General features: G+C 47.2%; 1 protein-coding gene and 2 non-coding genes across 6 annotated transcripts; 2 read left to right on the top strand and 1 right to left on the bottom strand.

The window, feature by feature from the left end:
* Positions 1-578: 578 nt before the first annotated feature.
* Positions 579-15,380, bottom strand: TRIM7 (tripartite motif containing 7). Of its 4 annotated transcripts, none has more exons than XM_065918359.1 (8): positions 15,296-15,380; positions 14,541-14,807; positions 13,275-13,370; positions 6,228-6,458; positions 4,704-4,726; positions 4,303-4,418; positions 3,799-3,834; positions 579-2,159 (listed from the first exon to the last, which is right to left on the bottom strand). In XM_065918359.1, the coding sequence occupies exons 4-8, from the start codon at positions 6,450-6,452 to the stop codon at positions 1,648-1,650; spliced, it is 912 nt and encodes a 303-aa protein (XP_065774431.1). In that variant the 5' UTR covers positions 6,453-6,458; positions 13,275-13,370; positions 14,541-14,807; positions 15,296-15,380; the 3' UTR covers positions 579-1,647. The 4 variants fall into 4 exon arrangements, with proteins under 4 accessions (XP_065774431.1, XP_065774429.1, XP_065774428.1 ...); XM_065918357.1 differs by having other exon boundaries at positions 15,062-15,376; XM_065918356.1 differs by lacking the exon at positions 15,296-15,380 and having other exon boundaries at positions 14,541-15,200.
* Positions 15,381-19,345: 3,965 nt separating this feature from the next.
* On the top strand, positions 19,346-19,417 carry TRNAA-UGC (transfer RNA alanine (anticodon UGC)). Its single transcript has one exon. It is a non-coding gene; the product is annotated as a tRNA-Ala (tRNA).
* Positions 19,418-19,874: 457 nt separating this feature from the next.
* On the top strand, positions 19,875-19,947 carry TRNAK-CUU (transfer RNA lysine (anticodon CUU)). Its single transcript has one exon. It is a non-coding gene; the product is annotated as a tRNA-Lys (tRNA).
* Positions 19,948-20,930: the final 983 nt, after the last annotated feature.

A 20,930-nucleotide genomic window follows, 5' to 3' on the forward strand; every position in this document is an offset into this window, starting at 1 on the left:
GTCCCTGGGATTCTCCAGGCAAGAACACTGGAGTGGGTTGCCATTTCCCTCTCCAGAACAGTGTCATGTTGGCCTGAACAAAACATCTCTCTTACAGCTCCTTGTATACAAAGTGTGCTTGAAGCATCTCAGGGACAGAGCATGGAAACTCCAAGATGCTTGTAAGTCAGACTATTTAATTGTCACTGTCCCTGCATGCCAACAATATGTGCAGGACAGAATTAGGTCTGAGACTGGCTTTCATCTAGCTAGGTAGTTAGGTAATGGGGGAAGGAAACCTTTGACCTTCACCTAAATATGGGGTGGCTAGCATTAATATTTTACAACAACAAATCAATAATAGGGTGTGGCCATACTGACCTAGGTCTGTTCGTACCTAAACCCCACATGCATATTTATAAATGCCCTCTATAAAATTCACATGACCCTGCACCCCATTCCTGAGATCTAAGACATATACACACATACAGATGTTCCTCACACACATAAACACACATGCCCACCTAGTCTGGCAGAAACTTTGCTCACAACTGCTCTTGCATTCAAACTGGGGGAGTTAAGAATTAGCCAAGGCACCATATAAATGAGCTCACAGTCTATTTCCATCCCCCTTTCCAGGAGCATACTAAGCAGTGAACAGCCCACCTCCACTCTCCCAGAAACACAGCCATACAGAATCTGGGGAACAATTAGCCAAGGGACTAACACCGGCCAGGGTACAGACTGAGCAGACCTTGAAACCAGGGTCTTCTGCTGTTGGCATACATTTGAGAAGCTCCTGGAACTGTCTGTCAGGGATATGCCTGTGCCCTGCACATTTCCATGCTGGAGTTAGTTGCTTCTGTAAAATTATAAGTGCTGCCTTGAGTTTCAAAATTCCATAATCTTTGGTCTCCTTACTCAAGGGAGACTGTACTTTGGCACTTGGAAAGGGTTTAGGCAAATGTGAGATCATGGGCCTGTCATTGTGGCCAAGGATGTACATATACTCTCATCAGGCTAAGCTGTGTTGAGTGACAGCAATGCCAAAAGGCTGCTGTCCTGGGCTGTTCCTATTGTACATATCAAGAGTCTCTTTCCAGTTCTGACCTAGACTCTCCTTTGGACTGGGAATACCATGCTCCTCCCTGAGTAGACGACTTTGTCAAGCTAGCCAGATTCAGGTCTCTGAAGGCAAAGCTGGCAGCTGACAAGACGGCAAAGCAGAAGGGATCATGAAGCTGCCCCCTTGCACAGCCAGAGCTTGATTTTGTTCCACGGAACTAGAGGTACTGCTGAACTGGGGTAGTGATAGGAAGTGATAGCTCCTCTGGTGGAGCTGGGCTCCTCTCCTCATACACCTCCACCTCCTACAGTTCAGGCCAAATCCTCACCAACAGGCAAGAGACAGGAGGGAGAGTCCAAGGCCATATATTCCCCTGCTCAATTAGCCTTAGAGCCCTTTTCCCAGGTAGCCCAATCTCATGTCTTTGATGTTGTGGTCTGCAGAAGCCCCTCTAAGGCAGCCTGGGGCAACAGTCAGGAAGATAGACGCAAAGTGTCCAGGAGGTTCCATCCGAGGGCAACAACCCTTCCCATGGGCAGCCAGGACTGGGAGGAGTTCACCCTTGACTGGTGTACTCCCTCCGGGAGGCTGGGCAATGACTCTCAAGGCCAGATTCGCAAGTAGGTGCCGGTGGAGCAGACAGAGAAAAGAGGGAACACGCGCTCTTGGAAGTTGACGCGGAACGTATAGATGTGGCGCATGTCCTCTGCAGCGTAGAAGGACACAGCCCCCACCTCCAGGTCCAGGGCGACCCGCACGCGGGACAGGTGCCCACAGCTGAGGGGCGTCCGTTCAGGGCTGGTCACCGCCCAGTACTGCCCGTTGTTGAGCTGCAGCGCCCAGACGCCCTCCTCCGGGGTGAAGGGCGTGAGGCCCTTGCGGCGCACGCTCTCACGGGCCACACCGAAGGCCCAGCCGTCCTTGGAGCCCACTTCCACTTCCCAGTGGTGCCTCCCAGAGGAGAAACCGCAGGAAGCCAGAACTCGTGTGTTGGTGTCGAAGCGGCGCGGGTGGCTGGGCAGGTCCTGGGCTTGTTGTCCAAGGCGAACGCTCTTAAGATCCAGAGAGAGGATGAGGCGGGGGTTGGCCGTGTCGGGGTCCAAGGTCAGCTCCACTACGGAGGGTGGGGGATAGGCGGGGTGGGGAGACAGTGAGAAGACTTCCTATGCAGGCTCCTTGCACAGCTCCCCTCGCCCCACTGTCCCCTCAAATGAGTATATGTTGAAATCACACAACTGCAGTTTATGGGCTTGATTTGGATCTCAATTCAAACAAATCAATAAATCCAGTTTAAAAGACTTGTATCATAATTTATGGAAAAGTTTGTCCATAAAGTTTTCTTTGCTATTATATTACCTTTGTGATACTATGTAAAATTTTACTTAAAACATATATGTATTATTAAACTGTATTTTATAGCAAAAAGACACTTGGAGGATTTTGGACACTAGATACTGGAAAGAATCATTAATTTTTTATTTATAACAATGGTTTTCTCTTTATGCTTTTTTAAAAGTATGTCTCTTTAGAGACAGCATACTGAGATATATATGAAATGGTATATATGAAATCACAGTTATCTATGATTTGTTTCAAAATAATCCAGTGGCAAGAAATGGGTAGGAATGTTTATAAAAAATACTAGTCATGAGTTGATAATTGCTGAAGGTATATGATGAGTACATAATACTTGTTATGCTCTTCTCTCTACTTTAGTGTATGTTTGAAAACTTCCATAATGAAAAGTTAAAATACATACACTTGCTGTAAGTACTACTATGTTCCAGCTCTGTTCTAGGCCCTGTGAATCCCACAGAGGAATATCCCTGCCCTCCCACAGCTTCCTTTCTATGGGGAGAAAGAGGAGAGACAATAAATGATACAGGGATCAGGAGAGCAGACTGTAATTTCAACTAGACGGGCCAGGGAAGACCTTAGCGAAAATGTGCATATGAGTATAGACATCAGGGAGATGAGAAAGCCAGATAGGTGGCTGTCTGGGGGAAGGGTGTTCCAGGCCCTGGCACAGCCAGTGCAGTGCAAAGGCCCTGAGGTAGCTGTGTGCTCCTGGTGCATTCCAGGAGCAGCTAGCGCATGTGTGGCTGCACAGAGTGAACCAGGGGAAGAGTATGCAGTGAGGCTAGATTTCATGAGACCTGAAGACCAGTGCAAGGACTCCAACCCTTACTGAGTGAGAGGAAGAGGCTGGGCTGTCACAGAGTCCTGAGCAGAGGAGGACATAGTCTGACTCAGTTGGTTTACTGGATAAGATATGACTTAGCTTAGTCATCAGCATCAGGAATATGTGCCTTCCCCTCCCCATTTTCCCAGCCCACTGCAGTTAGATCCCACTCACCCCAGAACTCTGCAAGAGTAATAACCATTTCCCTTCCTGTTTTCAGTCTGATCCCTGACCCAGCACACAACCCCTGTCCCCAGAAGAGGTCTTCATCTGTCTGGGAGTGGGAACAGGGAAGAGAGATTTGTCCAGGTGACTGACAAGCCCTTCCAGATTTAAATACCCCAAGGTGCAGGGCACTCCTGCTCTGGAATGACCCATAGCTTTATAGGTCTATGGGCCCCACTGTGACCTGAAGGAATCATAATTATAAGGATGAGGGAGAAAAGACAGCTGATGGCAGAGTTGCTTAGGTAGATGGGCAGAAGGAACCAACCACGCACAGAGCCCAGACAGTCACTGTATCTCCACATGGCCAAATGACAGGTACTCACTGTCACAACAACCATCATACCTTTTTCCTCTTTCTCCAGCTCTCCCCGAAGATCCTCTGAAGAAAAGAAACATGAATGACATGGACAATTTCTATCTGGCAATGACAGTGATACCATCTCTTGACTTTTAAGCCCCACTGACTCACTCACTCCCCAGATAACCCAGAGAGGACAGGCAGGTACCGGGCCAAGCACAAAGGTAGAAAGGGGACAGTAGTCTAACTCTACCTCTTCCACTTCCCCCTCTTTTGTCTGGAGCCATTCTGAGTTGAGCTCTCCTTCCTCATTCTTCTTTTTGCCCCTAATGACCCTCGACTCCATCTGTCTTCAGTTGAAGCTTTGTGTCCTGGGGTAGGGGTGGGGGTTCTAAATAAATTAGCCACCACTAACTGCCCGAACCAATCTGCCTTTGAGAGACACACTAGTTCCTGTTTTATCACACAGCTTCTGGAAAGGCACATCCTTAGGACCCTAAACCACCAACACCAGGACTGCAAGGCCCAGCCCCACACACAGGCCCCTACCTTTGAACTTCTTGAGCAGCCCCTTTAAGACAAAGGTCTTGAGGGAAGCATTCCAGACTTTATTCTTCATCTCAGAAGAGACTGTGGTTGGCTTGGGGGCAGGCACATTGCTGCACCTGCAGGACAAGGACCCTGAAGAAGGCCCACAACCACTGTCCCACTCCCACTGGGCTTGCCAGTTAGAATAGTGAGGTCCTCTGGGTAAAGAAAGGTGAAAAGAAGAGCCTGACCCTGTGCCGAATACCCATGGCCAGGCAGCACAAGTTTGCCTCAGAAAGTACTCAGATAAGTTGGTGAGGGGAACAGGAGGTGAGAAGTCAGGATGGGGAATGACTAGAGGAAGCACAGTAGAAGAGAAGAGCCAGCTTAGAGAGGCCCCAGGTATTGTTAGGTCCACTCACCTGCTTAGTGTGTTTTTGAATTCCTGGAAGGAAAAGTAAGGGAAAACCAAATCAGCAATCACCTTTGAGAAAATAAAACTGGTCCCTTGTCCTGATTCCAGAGGAATAAGCAATACGGAGATGTATGACCCCACACACACACTGGTTGCATGGTTACCATGTGGCAACAGCTTCCTCATATGGCAGACCACTGTGTGTCTCATCAAGGTAGACCCCTCAACCCTGCCCACCCCTCTGCAATTGCTCCCATCATTATAGAATCGTGACTAGAGACAGGTGCCAGGACTCAGCATTGCTTTTGCTTTTAACATCGCCTAAGAAAACTGATGGGGCTTCTCTAGTGGCTCAGATGGTAAAGAATCTGCCTAAAATGCCGGAGACCTGGGTTCGATCCCTGGGTAGCGAAGATCCCCTGGAGAAGGAAATGGCAACCCACTCTAGTATTCTTGCCTATACAGAAGAGCCTGGCTGGCTATAGTCCATGGGATTGCAAAGAGTTGGACATCACTGAGTGACTAACACTTTCAAGACAACTGACAGCCCCTATGCAACAACTCGTCACTTGGATCAGTGTTTTTTTCCCCATATATTATTATTTTTCTTCTTTTTTATTTTTTAAATTATGAAAGTATGATAACACATCTACCAGAGACTTGGAAAATATAGAACAAAGTTACATATAGTTCCACTATATATAACAATTATTTTTTAAGTAGATAAGATTTTTAGTTGAAGTTTCAATATCAGACTCTCAAAAATTAATAAAATGAATAGACAGACAAGTAGAAGGATATAGTAGATCTGAAAAGCACTGTGAACCAATCCAACATAATTAAGATTATACAATTTTCACACAACAGCAAGATATAAATTCTATTCAAGTTCCCATAGACTATAAACCAGGAAATATTGGAACATATCCAGGGACATAAAGTGTTAGTCGCTCAGTCATGTCCATAAAGCAAGGTGAAAAAATTCTTAGACCAGTGCCTTTTAAATGACCATTTTTTTTTTTTTTTTTTTTGGCTGCATGGCTTGTGGGATCTTATTTCCCTGATCTGTGTGAAAGCACAGGGTCCTGACCACTGGATCACCAGGGAATTCCCTTAAATGACCTCTCTTGATCCATTTGTCCACTCATGACTTGTGAAGTTTAATTAGTGGATTGTGACTATTTATTTTAGAAGGACATATGATAGAATAGAAAACATCAAAGTGCATCACATGTAATACAGGTGTTATTTTCTGAGACTTTTTTTTCACACATATGTATATAATAGAATGCACTGTAAGATATATTATTGTGGATCATGGTCAAGAAAAATTTTAATCACATCCTTTTAGACTGCTAACCCCAGCAAAATCAGGGCTTTTCTCCTTAATACCCTTTGGCTCCAGATTGTGTGATTCTACTAAACTAATTCTGTTCTCGCTGCTGTTTCCTTATTTGCAAAGTGGGAGGGATAAATTCAAGCCTCCTGCCTTAAAATTAATGACTCATACCCCTGGCCAAGCCAGACTCACCTGGAGAAAGTCAAGATCAGGCTTGCACATTGTCTCCTGGAGCTGACTGCTGAGCTTGGAGAGCTGGGCAATCTCATCCCCAAGTTGGGCCAGGTTCTCATTCTGCTTCTGTGTCACCTCCCGGGACAGCTCCTCCAGGCGGCCTAGGAGCCGACCCTCCTGCTCCACCAGGAAGGCCCGCAGAGCCTGGAACTCCGCCCCTACCTTCTCTTGCTCAGCTGCCATTTGCTTCTGTCTCAGGAAAAGTGAAGTTGAAGAAGGCAAGGGATGTGGTCATCGATGGGTCATCGATCCCATCCCATTTGGATGGGAGCCTCTGAGCCATCTCCCAGGACAGGGTTCCGTCTCCCTCAGTGCTAGGGGGTCAGAGAGTCATGTACACGTACCCACAGTGCACACACTCTATAAAGTATCGCAGTCCCAAGCATGCGGTAGCCTCAACATGTGCTTTCCCTTCCCCTGTCACCGCTGTGCCCATGTGTCACTTTAGACCTGGGCTCTCCCATCAATCTAAGACAACTTCAAACTCACTCCAGAACCACCCAGGGCTGCAGTTTCCTCATTTGAAAAGTGGAAGGGATAAATCAGTGCCTTCTGTAGTCACTGTAAAGATAAGCTGAGGTCCCCAAACATACTTATTTTGTGTTAAAAAACAAGACAACAGGCTTCAAGTGGAGTCACTTATGCTAAGCCCCATGTCACCAAACCGAGACCTAATTACAGTTACAGCTCTCCCAGAAATATTATCTTAAACCATCCTATAAGGAATGGCCTCCTCAACGTTTGTTTAGTATCCTGTCTGATAAAACCGTGCCAGCCCCTACCCTTGTAGCAACTTTGCAGTAGCCAACCCACTATTCTGTGTGTGTGGCCAAATTTATGATCTTTATTCTGTGGAAATCCAAACACATCATGGTTTCAAGTTACTAGAGTTGGAAAGTTGGAAAACATTAAAGTTGTAGAGTTGGAAAGCACCTTTTATAGCACACAGTGAGATCTCAGACATAATGCTGTCGAACTCTGCTCACTTCTATTTAGTTCAACATTTTTAGCAATGATTTAATAGATGATTTACAAGGCCACTTTAAAGCGTGATTTTGAAGCAAAACCTTTGTGGAGCTGGGGGTGCTGGTGAAAATTCGTTTTAAGACATAGAAACTTAAAGTGAACCAACGATGTCACTGGCTGTCAGCCAGACAAGCCAACATAGTACCCTAAGTCGTTGTTAGGCTGCAAGGCTGAAGCAAGGTATGGAGAAACGGTGTCAGATCTCACATTTAAAGAAGCATATTCAGTGTTAAAACATGTACTAATAGAATATCAAAATTGCAAAATTGGAAGTAAATTTTAAATAACTCTACTTTCACAGTCTTTTTTTGGTTTTGTGTTTTTGGCCACATGGTATGTGGGATCTTAGTCCCCTGAGTAGGGATTGAATCCATGCCTTTGTAGTGGAAGCATGGAGTTCTAAACACCAGACCTGCCAGGGAAGTCTCTCAAAGCACTTCTGATATTTAAATTCCCTCTTTAATCAGACACCTAAGTCACTTTAGGATCATAAAGCATGTTGATGAATCAGTTTTTAAGCCCTTAGTAGTGCTGACTGAGGCTCCACAGGCAGAAAAGATAGTTCTTACTCAGAATATGTGTCAGTTTCAGCCAAGATAAAATACTGTCCCTTCCAGGGTGGAAGAGGTCCAAGGCAATCCATCTGCTACCCAGTAACTGGTTTCCTTCAACAATGATGCTGTATCAGGCCTCCACATTGGTTCTGTTGCTGCCAGGCTAAATATTGTGTGGATCACAACAAACTGTGGACAATTCTTAAAGAGATGGGAATACCAGACCACCTTACCTGCTGCAAGAGAAACCTGTATGCAGATCAAGAACCAACAGAACCGTACATGGAACAAAGGACTGGTTCCAAATTGGGAAAGGAGTACTTCAAGGCTGTATATTGTCACCCTGCTTATTTAACTTCTATACAGAGTACATCAGTTGAAACGCTGGGCTGGATGAATCACAAGCTAAAATCAAGACTACTGAGAGAAATATCAAACTCAGATATGCAGTTGATACCACTCTAATGGCAGAAAATGAAGAGGATCCAAAGACATCCGCTCCCATCACTTCATGGCAAATAGAGGGGGAAATAGTGGAAACCAGATTTTATTTTCTTGGGCTCCAAAATCACTGCAGATGGTAACTGCAGCCATAAAATTAAAAGACGCTTGCTCCTTGGAAGGAAAGCTATGACAAACCTAGACAGTGTAGTAAAAAGCAAAGACATCACTTTGCTGACAAAGTGATAGCCGTTTAGTAAAAGCTATGGTTTTTCCAGTAGTCATGTATGGATGTGAAAGTTGAACCATAAAGAAGGCTAAGCACTGAAGAATTGATGCTTTTGAATTGTGGTGATGGAGAAGATTCTTGAGTTCCTTGGACTGCAAGGAGATAAAACCTGTCAATCCTAAAAGAAATTAATCCTGAATATTCATTGGAAGGACTGATGCTGAAACTGAAATTCCAATACTTCGACCACCTGATGTGAAGAGCCAACTCACTGGAAAATTGAAGGCAAAAGGAAAAGGGGGTGGCAGAGGATGAGATAGTTATATAGCATCACCAACTCAATGGACATGAGTTTGGGCAGACTCCAGCAGATGGTGAAGGAAGCCTGCTGTGCTGCAGTCCATGGGGTCGAAAAGAGTTGGACAGGACTTAGTGACTGAACACAACAGCAAAGAAAGAAGAAAGTGAAATCAATGCCAGCGATCAGAGGTAACAGCATATCCACAAGACCTAAGTGAGAATATGCTGTGTGCAAGCTTTATATTCTATTCTTTCCATTATTACTATTCATGGGATTTTCTCCCCTGTGTTTTTAGACCCAGACTCTCACCCCTGATCCTCTTGATTCTTTACACAAACACATGGGAGGGACTCTGTGTGATATCACATGTGGGGCCTCTCGTGGCCAGCGAGAAGAGCCCCATCCCTCCAGGACAAGCTCAAATGTCCTTTTCCCTGAAAATGCTATGGGAGGAAAGAGTAGCTAGAAGAGCAGACTGTAAGTGAGTTCTGAAGTCAGGCGACCCAGGGTTCAGGTCACTGCTGCCTAGTCTTCAGGATGTTGGTAAACAAGCAGGAGCAACACGGGGCACTTTACAGATGTCAGCTCCCTCAGTGGTGACAACCGCCCAATGGCCATCCCAATTTACAAATGGGGAGACGAAGACAGGGAGGTGACTTACTAGGAAATGGGAAGTCAGGATTCTAATCCAGGGAGTCTGACCTCAAAGTCCAAGCTTCTTACACAATAACACAAGTGGAAATAACACAAGTGTAACAATATTTGCCAAAATACTCTAAATCAGGGTTTCCAGCCTGGGCGCTACTGACCTTTGAGGCTAGATAATTATTTGTTGTGGAGGGCTTTGTCCCGTGCTTTGCAGGATGTTTAAGCAGTACCCTGGCCTCTACCAGTAAACACCAGTAGCACCTCTGCCCCAGTGTTGACAACCAAAAATATTTCCAGGCATTGCCAAATGTTCCCTGGGGCCCAAAATTGCCATCAGTTGAGAACCACTTCTCTAAATAGTAAGAGCATTTTCAAATAAAGATGTTCTTTCTCTTTGTTCTCATGGCAGCAATAATTGTTTCATTAAGCAGGTATTTTGCAGTTATAAAGGATGTATGGGCCAGAGAGGGGTTGACTGGGTGGGTGTAGGACAGAGTAGAAAGTGCTAAGCAAGGCCATGGGATGTAGGATCAGATACCATGAAGCTCCCCAAGCTGGAGAAGGCCCTCTGGTCATAGATGTACAGCAATGGCCAAAGAGCCACATGTTTATTCCTTTTTCCAGCAGAGAGGGTGGAGGTGTGGAGGGGTGAGTTCTCCCTTATGGAGGGAAGTGAATGTTCAGAGGAGAAGGCCTGAGGTGTGCACGAGATACAAGTGTGCCCAATGCAGTTCAGGATCAGGAAAGAACACTGGGTCACTGTATACATGCCTCCCCTTCACCCCACCTCTCCTCCCTTTAAGGTTAGAGGGGTCCTCAGATTCCTCTACCTCCATTTTCCAACTTCACAACTAGAGAGTTCTGTGCTAACAAGCAGGAACTGAATTTTCGAAATAGAAAATAACAGTGACCCACATTTGCCCACCTTAAACAAAATGAACCCCATTTCACTTTCCTGTTTCACTTCAAGGAAGACAAGATACTACTCCATGCTCTGGGCACAGGGGTGCTGGCACAGTCAGCTGGTGAAAATCCAAGTCCCCAGACCCTCTGCCCTCTGCTGACAGCTCTGCCATCCCCTCCTCCACCCCCAACCCCCTCTCTCCTAGCCTCAATTTCAAAATCTAAAAAACTCTAAAAATGAAAAAAAGTGTTTTTCATAACTCCTTTGGTGGTAAAACATGCCCTAAGACTGACAGAAGGCTACTTATTTTCTGTTCATATGTTTCTCTATAGGAATATTAATGTATTCAATTACAAGATGCTCCACAGACCCTAACTGAGGTGTTATGTCATATTAGGGGGACTGTACTTCCTGATTCACGGGGACAGTTCCAGTTTAAGCCAGATGTTAGAAAGTAATTATTTTAGCTGTCCCTTTGACTCTCAAAAGCTCTGGTTATATAATAAATTATATGATCACACTATATGATATGCATACCATTATATTTCCAAGAAAAAGAAATGCAAAAAAGCAAAATGGCTGTCTGAGGAGGCCTTACAAATAGTTGTGAAAAGAAGAGAAGCAAAAAGCAAAGGAGAAAAGGAAAGATATACCCATTTGAATGCAGTGTTCCAAAGAATAGCAAGGAGAGATAAAAAAGCCTTCCGCAGTGATCAGTGCAAAGAAATAGAGGAAAACAATAGAAGAGGAAAGACTAGGGATCTCTTCATGAACATTAGAGATACCAAGGGAACATTTCATGCAAAGAAGGGCTCAATAAAGGACAGAAATGGTATGGACCTAACAGAAGCAGAAGATATTAAGAAGTGGCAAGAATACACAGAAGAACTGTACAAAAAAGATCTTCACGACCCAGATAATCATGACAGTGTGATCACTCACCTAGAGCCAGACATCCTGGAATTTGAAGTCAAGTGGGCCTTTGGAAGCATCACTACGAACAAAGCTAATGGAGGTGATGGAATTCCAGTTGAGTTTTTTCAAATCCTAAAAGATGATGCTGTGAAAGTGCTGCACTCAATATGCCAGAAAATTTGGAAAACTCAGCAGTGGCCACAGGACTGGAAAAGGTCAGTTTTCATTCCAATCCCAAAGAAAGGTAATGCCAAAGAATGCTCAAACTACCGCACAATTGCACTCAGCTCACACACTAGTAAAGTAATGCTCAAAGTTCTCCAAGCCAGGCTTCAACAATACATGAACTGTGCACTTCCAGATGTTCAAGCTGGATTTAGAAAAGGCAGAGAAACCAGAGATCAAATTTCCAACATCCACTGGATCATCGAAAAAGCAAGAGAGTTCCAGAAAAACATCTGTTTCTGCTTTATTAACTATGCCAAAGCCTTTGACTGTGAGGATCACAACAAACTGTGGAAAATTCTTCAAGAGATGGGAATACCAGACAATCTGTCCTGCCTCCTGAGAAACCTGTATGCAGGTCAGGAAGCAACAGTTAGAACTGGACATGGAACAAAAGACTGGTTCCAATTAGGAAAAGGAGTGTGTCAAGGCTGTATATAGTCACCCTGCTTATTTAACTTATACGCAGAGTACATCATGAGAAACACTGGGCTGGATGAAGCACAAGCTAGAATCAAGATTGCCAGGAGAAATATCAATAACCTCAGATATGCAGATGACACCACCCTTATGGCAGAAAGTGAAGAAGAACTAAAGAGCCTCTTGATGAAAGTGAAAGAGGAGAGTGAAAAAGTTGGCTTAAAGCTCAACATTCAGAAAACTAAGATCATGATATCTGGTCCCATCACTTCATAGGAAATACATGGGGAAACAGTGGAAACAGTGTCAGACTTTATTTTTGGGGGCTCCAAAATCACTGCAGATGATGACTGCACCCATGAAATTTAAAAAGACGCTTACTCCTTGGAAGGAAAGTTATGACCAACCTAGACAGCATATTAAAAAGTAGAGACATTACTTTGTCAACAAAGGTCCATCTAGTCAAGGCTATGGTTTTTCCAGTAGTCATGTATGGATGTGAGAGTTGGACTATAAAGAAAGTTGAGCGCTGAAAAATTGATGTTTTTGAACTGTGGTGTTGAAGAAGACTCTTGAGAGTCCCTTGGACTGCAAGGATATCCAACCAGTCCATTCTAAAGGGGATCAGCCCTGAGTGTTCATTGGATGGACTGATACTGAAGCTGAAACTCCAATACTTTGGCCACCTGATACAAAGAGCTGACTCATTTGAAAAGACCCTGATGCTGGGAGAGCTAAAGGGCAGGAGAAGGGGCCGACAGAGGATGAACTGGTTGGATGGCATCACTGACTCAATGGACATGAGTTTGGGTGAACTCTGGGAGTTGGTGATGGACAGGGAGGCCTGGCATGCTTTGGTTCATGGGGTTGCAAGGAGTCAGACACGACTGAACGACTGAATTGATTACTTTGCCTACAAAGGTCCGTCTAGTCAAGGCTATGGTTTTTCCAGTAGTCATGTATGGATGTGAGAGTTGGACTATAAAGAAAGCTGAGTGCCAATGAATTGATGCTTTTAAACTATGGTGTTGGAGAAGATTCTTAAGAGTCCCTTGGACTACAAGGAGATCCAACCAGTCCATCCTAAGGGAGATCAGTCCTGAGTGTTCAACGGAGATGGACAGGGAGGCCTGGTGTGCTGCAGTTCATGGGGTCGTAAAGAGTCGGACATGACTGAGCGACTGAACTGAACTGTACTGATATTTCTAAAATCTACCTCTGTTCCACAGGCAAACACGTCAAAGCCAAACACACCCAGCCAGGGTGGTAGAGGGCCCTCTGTTGTCAGCCTGGGGCACGGGGTTGGGGAAGGGGGAGCCAACCTGGGGGTTGCCATTCTCACCAAGAGCTCCTTGCTCTCCTTCTCTTCTGTGGAACGAAAGGCCTCATAGTCCTCCAAATCCTTCTTCAAGACCTTCAGCCTGGACTCCAGGAGCTCCTGAAGGAGGGTGAGAAGGAAGACATTGTGGGGAGAAGATTCTGGAAACCCCCACATGGGGCTTCCTGAAACCACCTGGAAGAAAGGGAAGGCGCTGTTCACCGAGGTGGAGGAGGCAGGATCAAAGCCACCTCTGGAGGTTGGGATGGATGCAGCCTACACAGGCTGCACTTAAGGGTACAGGGCAACTGCAAGCTGATTCCAAAGACCTCAGGGTCTCTGGGCCTCAAGACCATCTGTGCACAATGTAGGCTGAAATGCAAGCGCTCCAGCCGCCCAGTCTGCCTAGTCTTCTTTTCTGCTCTCCTCACCACCATCAGAAAGCCACCTGGGTAAGAGGGCTGGAGCAGAGTAAGAGCAAAGAACGACCAGGGACTGTGCCGCAGGCCTCCTAGTGCACACCCCAGCAAGTTGGCAGGAAAGGGAGGCGGCCGGCATCCAGAATCCCAGGTGGCGCTTGGCACTCTTCTCAACCCTGGATCCACTCACCCCCTTAGCCCAACCTCCTGGGAAGGTCGTCTCACTTGGCCACAAGAGGTTAGAGGACATTGAACGGAGCTATGCCCGTGGTAAGGGTTGATAGTAGCAGTAGCAGATGTTGGGGGGCGCGGGGGTGAAGGAGGCACTACTAGAAGCCAGGGACCGACAGAAAATCGCCAAATCTGTGGGGTATTGTGCAGTTGGTCCAGCATGGGCCCCAAAGGAAATGGCGAGGGGTGTGGGAGGCTGGTGACAAGAGGGAGAGCCGCGTTGAGTCCCGAAGCTAGTGCCAGGCAGCATGCTGCTGCTGCTGCTAAGTCGCTTCAGTTGTGTCCGACTCTGTGCGACCCCATAGACGGCAGCTCACCAGGCTCCCCTGTCCCTGGGATTCTCCAGGCAAGAACACTGGAGTGGGTTGCCATTTCCTTCTCCAATACATGAATGTGTAAAGTGAAAGTGAAGTCGCTTCCGACCCTTAGCGACCCCATGGACTTGCAGCCTACCAGGCTCCTCCGTCCATGGGATTTTCCGGCAAGAGTACTGGAGTGGGGTGCCATTGCTTTCTCCGGCCAGGCAGCATGGGATAGGACAAAAAAAAGCAGGGGCTCACCTGGGCCTTCCTGCGTGCGCGGGAATGTAGAACCGGGACTGGAGGTCCCGAGAACCCGCATGGGTGGGGACGACGCTCACCTTAGCTTCCTGAACCGCCTCGTCCAGCGGCAACACGGCGTGAGCGCGGTGCTCGCGGGCGCGGTCGCACACCACGCAAATGGCCCGTCCGTCGTCCTGGCAGTAGAGCTTGAGCGGTTCGCCGTGCTGCGCGCACCCGGCCGCCACCGCCTCCGGAGGCCCGTGTTCTGGCGCGCCGGCCGGCAGGCTGAAACGCCGCAGCAGTGTGGCCACCGCGGCCAGCTGCCGGTTGGGCCGCAGCTGGCTGGGGCGCGCGGGCTCGCGACACTGCGGGCAGGGCAGCGAGAAGGACAGCGTGTGGGACACGGCGGTGGCCCTCGTCCCCGGGCGCTCCCAGCAGCGCGCGATGCAGGCGCGGCAGAAGCTGTGGCCGCACTCGACGGACACTGGCTCGCGGAAGAGCTCCAGGCAGATGGAGCAGGTTGCCTCTCCTTGCAGCTCTGCTGCCAGCGCCAGCGCCTCGGCCCCGGCGCCTGGGCCCGTCCGCGGCCCTACCGCCGCCATGCGCGCCTCCAGCTCACCGAAGTCCGGCGGCGCTGGAGAAGTTGCCGGACCCGACAGTGCGCGGCCGGGGCGGGCGTCCGCTGGAAGAGGAAGGGCGGGGCTGACGCCGGCTGGCAGAGGCTAGAGCCGAGTGCTCCAGGCTGAGCAACGCTAGAGGAGGGTGCGTCTGGACAGCTGGCGGAGTAGCACAGGTCAAGGGGATCTAAGCGCGGGCCAGTGCCTTGCGTTCCCACTCTGAGCCCCCTCAATACCCCGCCTTGGCCAGCGGCCTCGGAGGTCCGGCGGCCCTCTCTCCGTCTCTCCCTTATCTCAGCTCTAACGCGAGCCTGCGCTGTCCAAGCCTGACTCCGTGAGAAACGGGCCGGGACAGGTGGAAGCACACGCCCACCTGGGCGCCACTCCCAGTTGCTGCCCGAGGCCGACCCAGCACAGCCCGAGGGTCTGGCGCCGGACCACAGTGTCGGGTTCCCGGAGCACAGGTTTGTCCGGCCCTCTACTAAGTTAAATTTAGAGTCTGGAACCTGGCTCTTGCTCCTACCCCCGCCCCCATGAGTGACCTTTTATCCACTTTTGTAGCTACTTTTCTTGCGATTGTGTCCTCCTCTGCCCGTTTATTCTTTATTTTTGTCTTTTAATGCCAGTAATACACTTACAATCAACCCCTCCCACCCCGTTTTTTTTCAGTGTTATCCTCCTCCCCTAAAACAAAAACAAAAACAAAACCCAATCCTCTATTGTCTCTTTAGCTTTAGTTATTTATTTATTTATACGGCTCACCCCAACCCGTCTGGAGCTGCCAATAATATTTGCTCGCACCCGGTCACCCCTCCAGCGGCTTCCCTGGTGGCTCAGACCGTAAAGAGTTTGCTCGCAATTCGAAAACTCGGGTTTGATCCCTGGATCGGGTAGATCCCCTGGAGAAGAGACTGGCTACCCACTCCGATATTCTTCCCTGGAGAATTCCCTGGACAGAGGAGTCTGGCAGGTTACAGTCCCTGGGGTCACAATGAGTCGGACACGACTGAGCGACTAATACACACACGTCTCTCATCACTCCCTCTGGAGGGCACTCGAAGTAGATTTTCTTCCTCAGCCTCCTCAGAAACCGCTCTTGTCAAGGTCACGGGTGACCGCAGCGATCATAACCCAAAGGTGAAGGCAGGCGGCTTCTTAGGCTTCACCTCCTCTCTTGGATGCTTCCTCCTTCTGGCACCATCTCTTCCTTCCCGGGTACTGTACTCCCTGGCTTTTCTCCCACTTCCGTGGCTTCCTACCAGCTTGTTTGTCACCACGGTTGTTTCCTCTTCTTCTCCCTGCCCTTGCTTGGTCCTTGAACTTTCTGTCTATGCTCACTTCCTTGTGATCTCTTCCACTTTCTTTCTGGAAAGACTTTCCCCCTGCTCCACGGACAAATCCCCAGCCCAACTCTTCCTAGGATACCTGGCTCCCACAGCCAACTCACTGGGCAGCATCTCCACATGAAGCGTTCTAAGGGAGAGTTACACACTTCTCACGTTCACAATGCACTTCTGTCTGCCCCTCCACCTGCTCTTCCCACAGCCTTCCCCACTACACTCCATTTAACAGCAACTCCATCCATCCAGGTGCTCAGGTCCAAACCGGTGAGTCTTCTGAGACTCATGCACAGGACCCACCCCTAGTCCTCAGCATCTCTTCAATTCTTCCACAGCATCATCACCTATAATTTGATGATCACAACATTTCTTTCCCCTTCTGTCCCTCTCCTGCCCTATCTTCTCCATCCAGCTGTGAGAACAATCCTGTTAAAATGTTAAGTCAGATAGGGGTCCTCCTTTCCTCAAATTCTCCTGTGGCTCCCACCTCTCTCAGAGTAAAAGTTGAAGTCTTCACACTGTCTAAAGGCACTATCTATTCTTTCTCTCCATTCCCTGCATGTAAAGTGATAGGAGATGCATCCCCTCATCTCCTATCACTCTCCCCTGCTGCATGGACCCCCTTATTATTCCTGCAATAACATGTCACAAAGTTCCTAACTCAGGGCCTTTAAACTGGCTCTTACCTTTACTTGGACGTCTCTTTTCACGAACACTTTCATGGCTCACATTCCATCTCCTTTCAACCCTTTTCTTCAAATGTCACCTTCTCAGAATCACGCTTTACTCCATTCTCTCCCTCAAGGCTGGCTCTATTTTCTCTTTAGCACTCGACCTCCTCTGAAACCAGAGCTGATAGATGTAATGAACTATGTCAGTTTTGCTTATGGCCGAACTCTCAGTTTTCTACGGCAGTTCTAGGTACACAATAGAGCTTCATAAACTTTTCTTGGGTTTAATTAATTCAAATATGGCTCAAAATTCAGATGTACAGAGCATTTAACAGTGAAAAACTTTGCCCATCGCCTGTGCCCCAGCCCCCTTCCAATCCCAAGCATCAACTTTGCAATTCTGAATTACTTTATACAAATATTGCACACTTTACTACACTCCCTCTTCTCAACAAAACTTGAAACAAGAACTTCCAGATGTACAAGCTGGATCTAGAAAAGACAGAGGAACTAGAGATGAAATTGCCAACATCTGTTGAATCATAGAAAAAGCAAGAAAATTCCAGGAAAGCATCAACTTCTGCTTCATTGACTAAGCTTAAACCTTTGACTGTGTGGACCACGACAAACTGTGGAAAATTCTTGAAGAAATGGGAATAGCAGACCACCTTATCTGCCTCCTGAGAAACTGATATGCATGTCAAGATACAACAGTTAGAACCAGACATGAAACAATGGACTGGTTTCAGATTGGGAAAGGAGTACATCAAGGTTGTGTATTGTCACCCTGCTTATTTAACGTCTGTGCAGAGTACATCAAGCGAAATGCCAGGCTGGATGAATCCCAAGCTGGAATCAAGATTGCTGGGAGAAATATCAATAACCTCAGATATGCAGATGACACCACCCTAACGGCAGAAAGTGAAGAGGAGTTAAAGAGCCTCTTGATGAAAGTGAAAGAGCAGAGTGGAAAAACTGGCTTAAAACTCAACATTCAAAAAACTAAGATTATGGCATCCAGTCCCATCACTTCTTGGCAAGTAGATGGGGAAACAATAAAAGCAGTGAGAGACTTATTTTCTTGGGTTCCAAAAGCACTGCAGATGGTGACTGCAGCCATGAAATTTAAAAAACACTCACTCCATGGAAGAAAAGCTATGACAAACCTAGACAGCTCATTAAAAAGCAGACATCACTTTGCCGACAAAGGTCTGCGGACTCAAGTTATGGTTTTTCCAGTAGTCATGCATGGATGTGAGAGCTGCACGGTAGAGAAGGCTGAATGCCAAAGAATCGATGCTTTCCAACTGTGATGCTGGAGAAGACTTCTTGAGAGTCCCTTGGACAGCAAGGAGATCAAACCAGTAATCCTAAAGGAAATCAACTCTACATATTCATTGGAAGGGCTGATAGTGAAGCTCCAATACTTTGGCCACCTGATGCTAAGAACTGACTCATTGGAAAAGACCCTGATGCTGGGAAAGAGTGAAGGCAGGAGGAGGAGGGGACAACAGAGGATGAGATGGTTGGATGGCATTACTGACTCAATGGACATGAGTTTGAGCATCCTCTGGAAGACAGTGACGGACGAGGAAGCCAGGCATGCTACAGTCCATGCGGTGGCAGAGTCAGACACAACTGAGCGACTGAACAACTCTTCTCGTTGTTTAACAAACGTAGCTGCTGCTGCTGCTGCCGCCAAGTCGCTTCAGTCGTGTCTGACTCTGTGCGACCCCACAGACCGCAGCCCACCGGGCTCCCCCATCCCTGGGATTCTCCAGGCAAGAACACTGGAGTGGGTTGCCATTTCCTTCTCCAATGCATGTAAATGAAATGAAATGAAAGTAATGAAATGAAAGTAATAAATGTAAAATGAAAGTAAAAGCGAAAGTGAAGTCGCTCAGTTGTATACGACTCTTAGTGACCCCATGGACTGCAGCCTACCAGGTTCCTCCGTCCGTGGGACTTTACTACACCTAATCTTACTTTCCTTCTTTCGGCTCACAGTTCATTTTTGGGCGTCGTGCGGGATGACTTTCCCTTCTTTTTCCACCGCTGCCTCCAAGTGTTTATCCTGGTCCTGTGCTCCGCTTGGTCGTCATCTCGGTCGAAGTCCAATCTCTTAGAGTCAGTAGAGGACCCTGGAATAGCTCCCAGCGCTGGCCGCTGGTCTTTGCAGGCTTTCGATTATCACAACTAGCAGATGCCTTTCGTTCGACCGCTCCTTTTGACAATAACCACCTAACAGAAATTAGAGGAGCATCTGTGCCGGGCTGGGGATGTAGCTCAGTGGTAGAGCGCATGCTTTGCATGTATGAGGCCCCGGGTTCGATCCCCGGCATCTCCAGGGCGAGTGATGCCTTCTGTTTTGCTTTCTCTCGACTCCAGAGTTTAGAAATGCAGAACCCAAGGAAATACCCTAAAGCGTGGAGTTTGCACAGGTTGTGGGCACGGCGGCAACCTTCACCCACTCTAGACTCAACCCCGCGATGGTGCATTTAAACTTCGGACTGAAAATTCATGAATTAAGCTCGTCGATGGTATTAGCATGCGAACCTTATCCCTCCTCAGCGCCTGTTTTTCTCAGGGATGGAAAAGAAGGGCTAGGGTGCTGGCAGAAAAGGGATGGAAGTGGGAAGGACGATCAGTCAAGCATGATTGGTAGAGTTTGAGTTTCTCAGGCTGCCAGTAATCTTGTCTTTAGCGCCTCAATTTTGTCCCAATTAAATTCAACTTCAAACCTCAAGCTAGATATAACCAGAACCCTTCCTTCAAGTAAAAGTTACTGAAACAAAAGTTTGTGTGCCCGGCTAGCTCAGTCGGTAGAGCATGAGACTCTTAATCTCAGGGTCGTGGGTTCGAGCCCCACGTTGGGCGACAGGTGTATTTTGTTCTTAACTGCCAGAAGGTTGATAGTGAGAAATACTTCTGTCCTTGATCCATGTGTAAGTTGATGTGGGTTTCTTGATGTTACTCTCTCTCCTTTACCTACGAATAAAGCAACATTTTAGAAATTGTTTAAAGAATCCGCCGTGCAGTGCAGAGGACGTCATTTAGAGCCCTGGTCTGGGAGGAACCCGCTTTGCCTTGGGCAACTAAGCCCATGGGTCACAACTGTTCAGCCTGGACTCTGGAGGAGTAGCTACAACTACTGAAGCCTGGATGCTCCACAACAAGAGATACCACTGCAATGAGAAGCTTGTGCACCGCAATTAGAGAAAGCACCCGCGCAGCAAGGAAGACTTGGCGCCGTCAAAAATAAATAAACATTTTTTAAATTGTTCAAAATGTATCTAATAAAATTTACCATTTTTACTATTCTTTAAAAAAAATTATAGCTGATACACAATGTGTTAGTTTCTGCTATCAGCAGATATATGTGTGTGTGTGTGTGTGTGTGTGTATGTATGTCTGTCTATGTGTATATACTTTGACATATTCTTTTCCATTATGGTTTATTAGAAGATAGTGAATATAGTTCCCTGTGCTATACAATTGGATCTTGTTCATTTTCACTATTTTAAAGTGCACAATTCTGTGCCTGTAAACACACTCACATTGCTAGGCAACCCTCATCACCATCCATCCTCAGAACTTTTCCATATTGCCCAACTGCAATTCTACCCAATGAACATTAGCTCCCTACCTATCTTTCTCCCTGTCCCTGGCAACCACTGTTTTACTCTCTGTCTCTATGCATTTGACTATTCTTTGTTGTTGTTAGTCACTAAATCATGTCCGACTCTTTGAGATCCCATGGGCTGTAGCCCACCAGGGATCCTCTGGCCTTGGGATTTCCCAGGCAAGAATACTGGAGTGGGTTGCCATTTCCTTCTCTGGGGGAACTTCCAGACCCAGGA

Source organism: Muntiacus reevesi, chromosome 1, assembly GCF_963930625.1.
Source record: "Muntiacus reevesi chromosome 1, mMunRee1.1, whole genome shotgun sequence".
NCBI classification, from domain to species: Eukaryota; Metazoa; Chordata; class Mammalia; order Artiodactyla; family Cervidae; genus Muntiacus; species Muntiacus reevesi.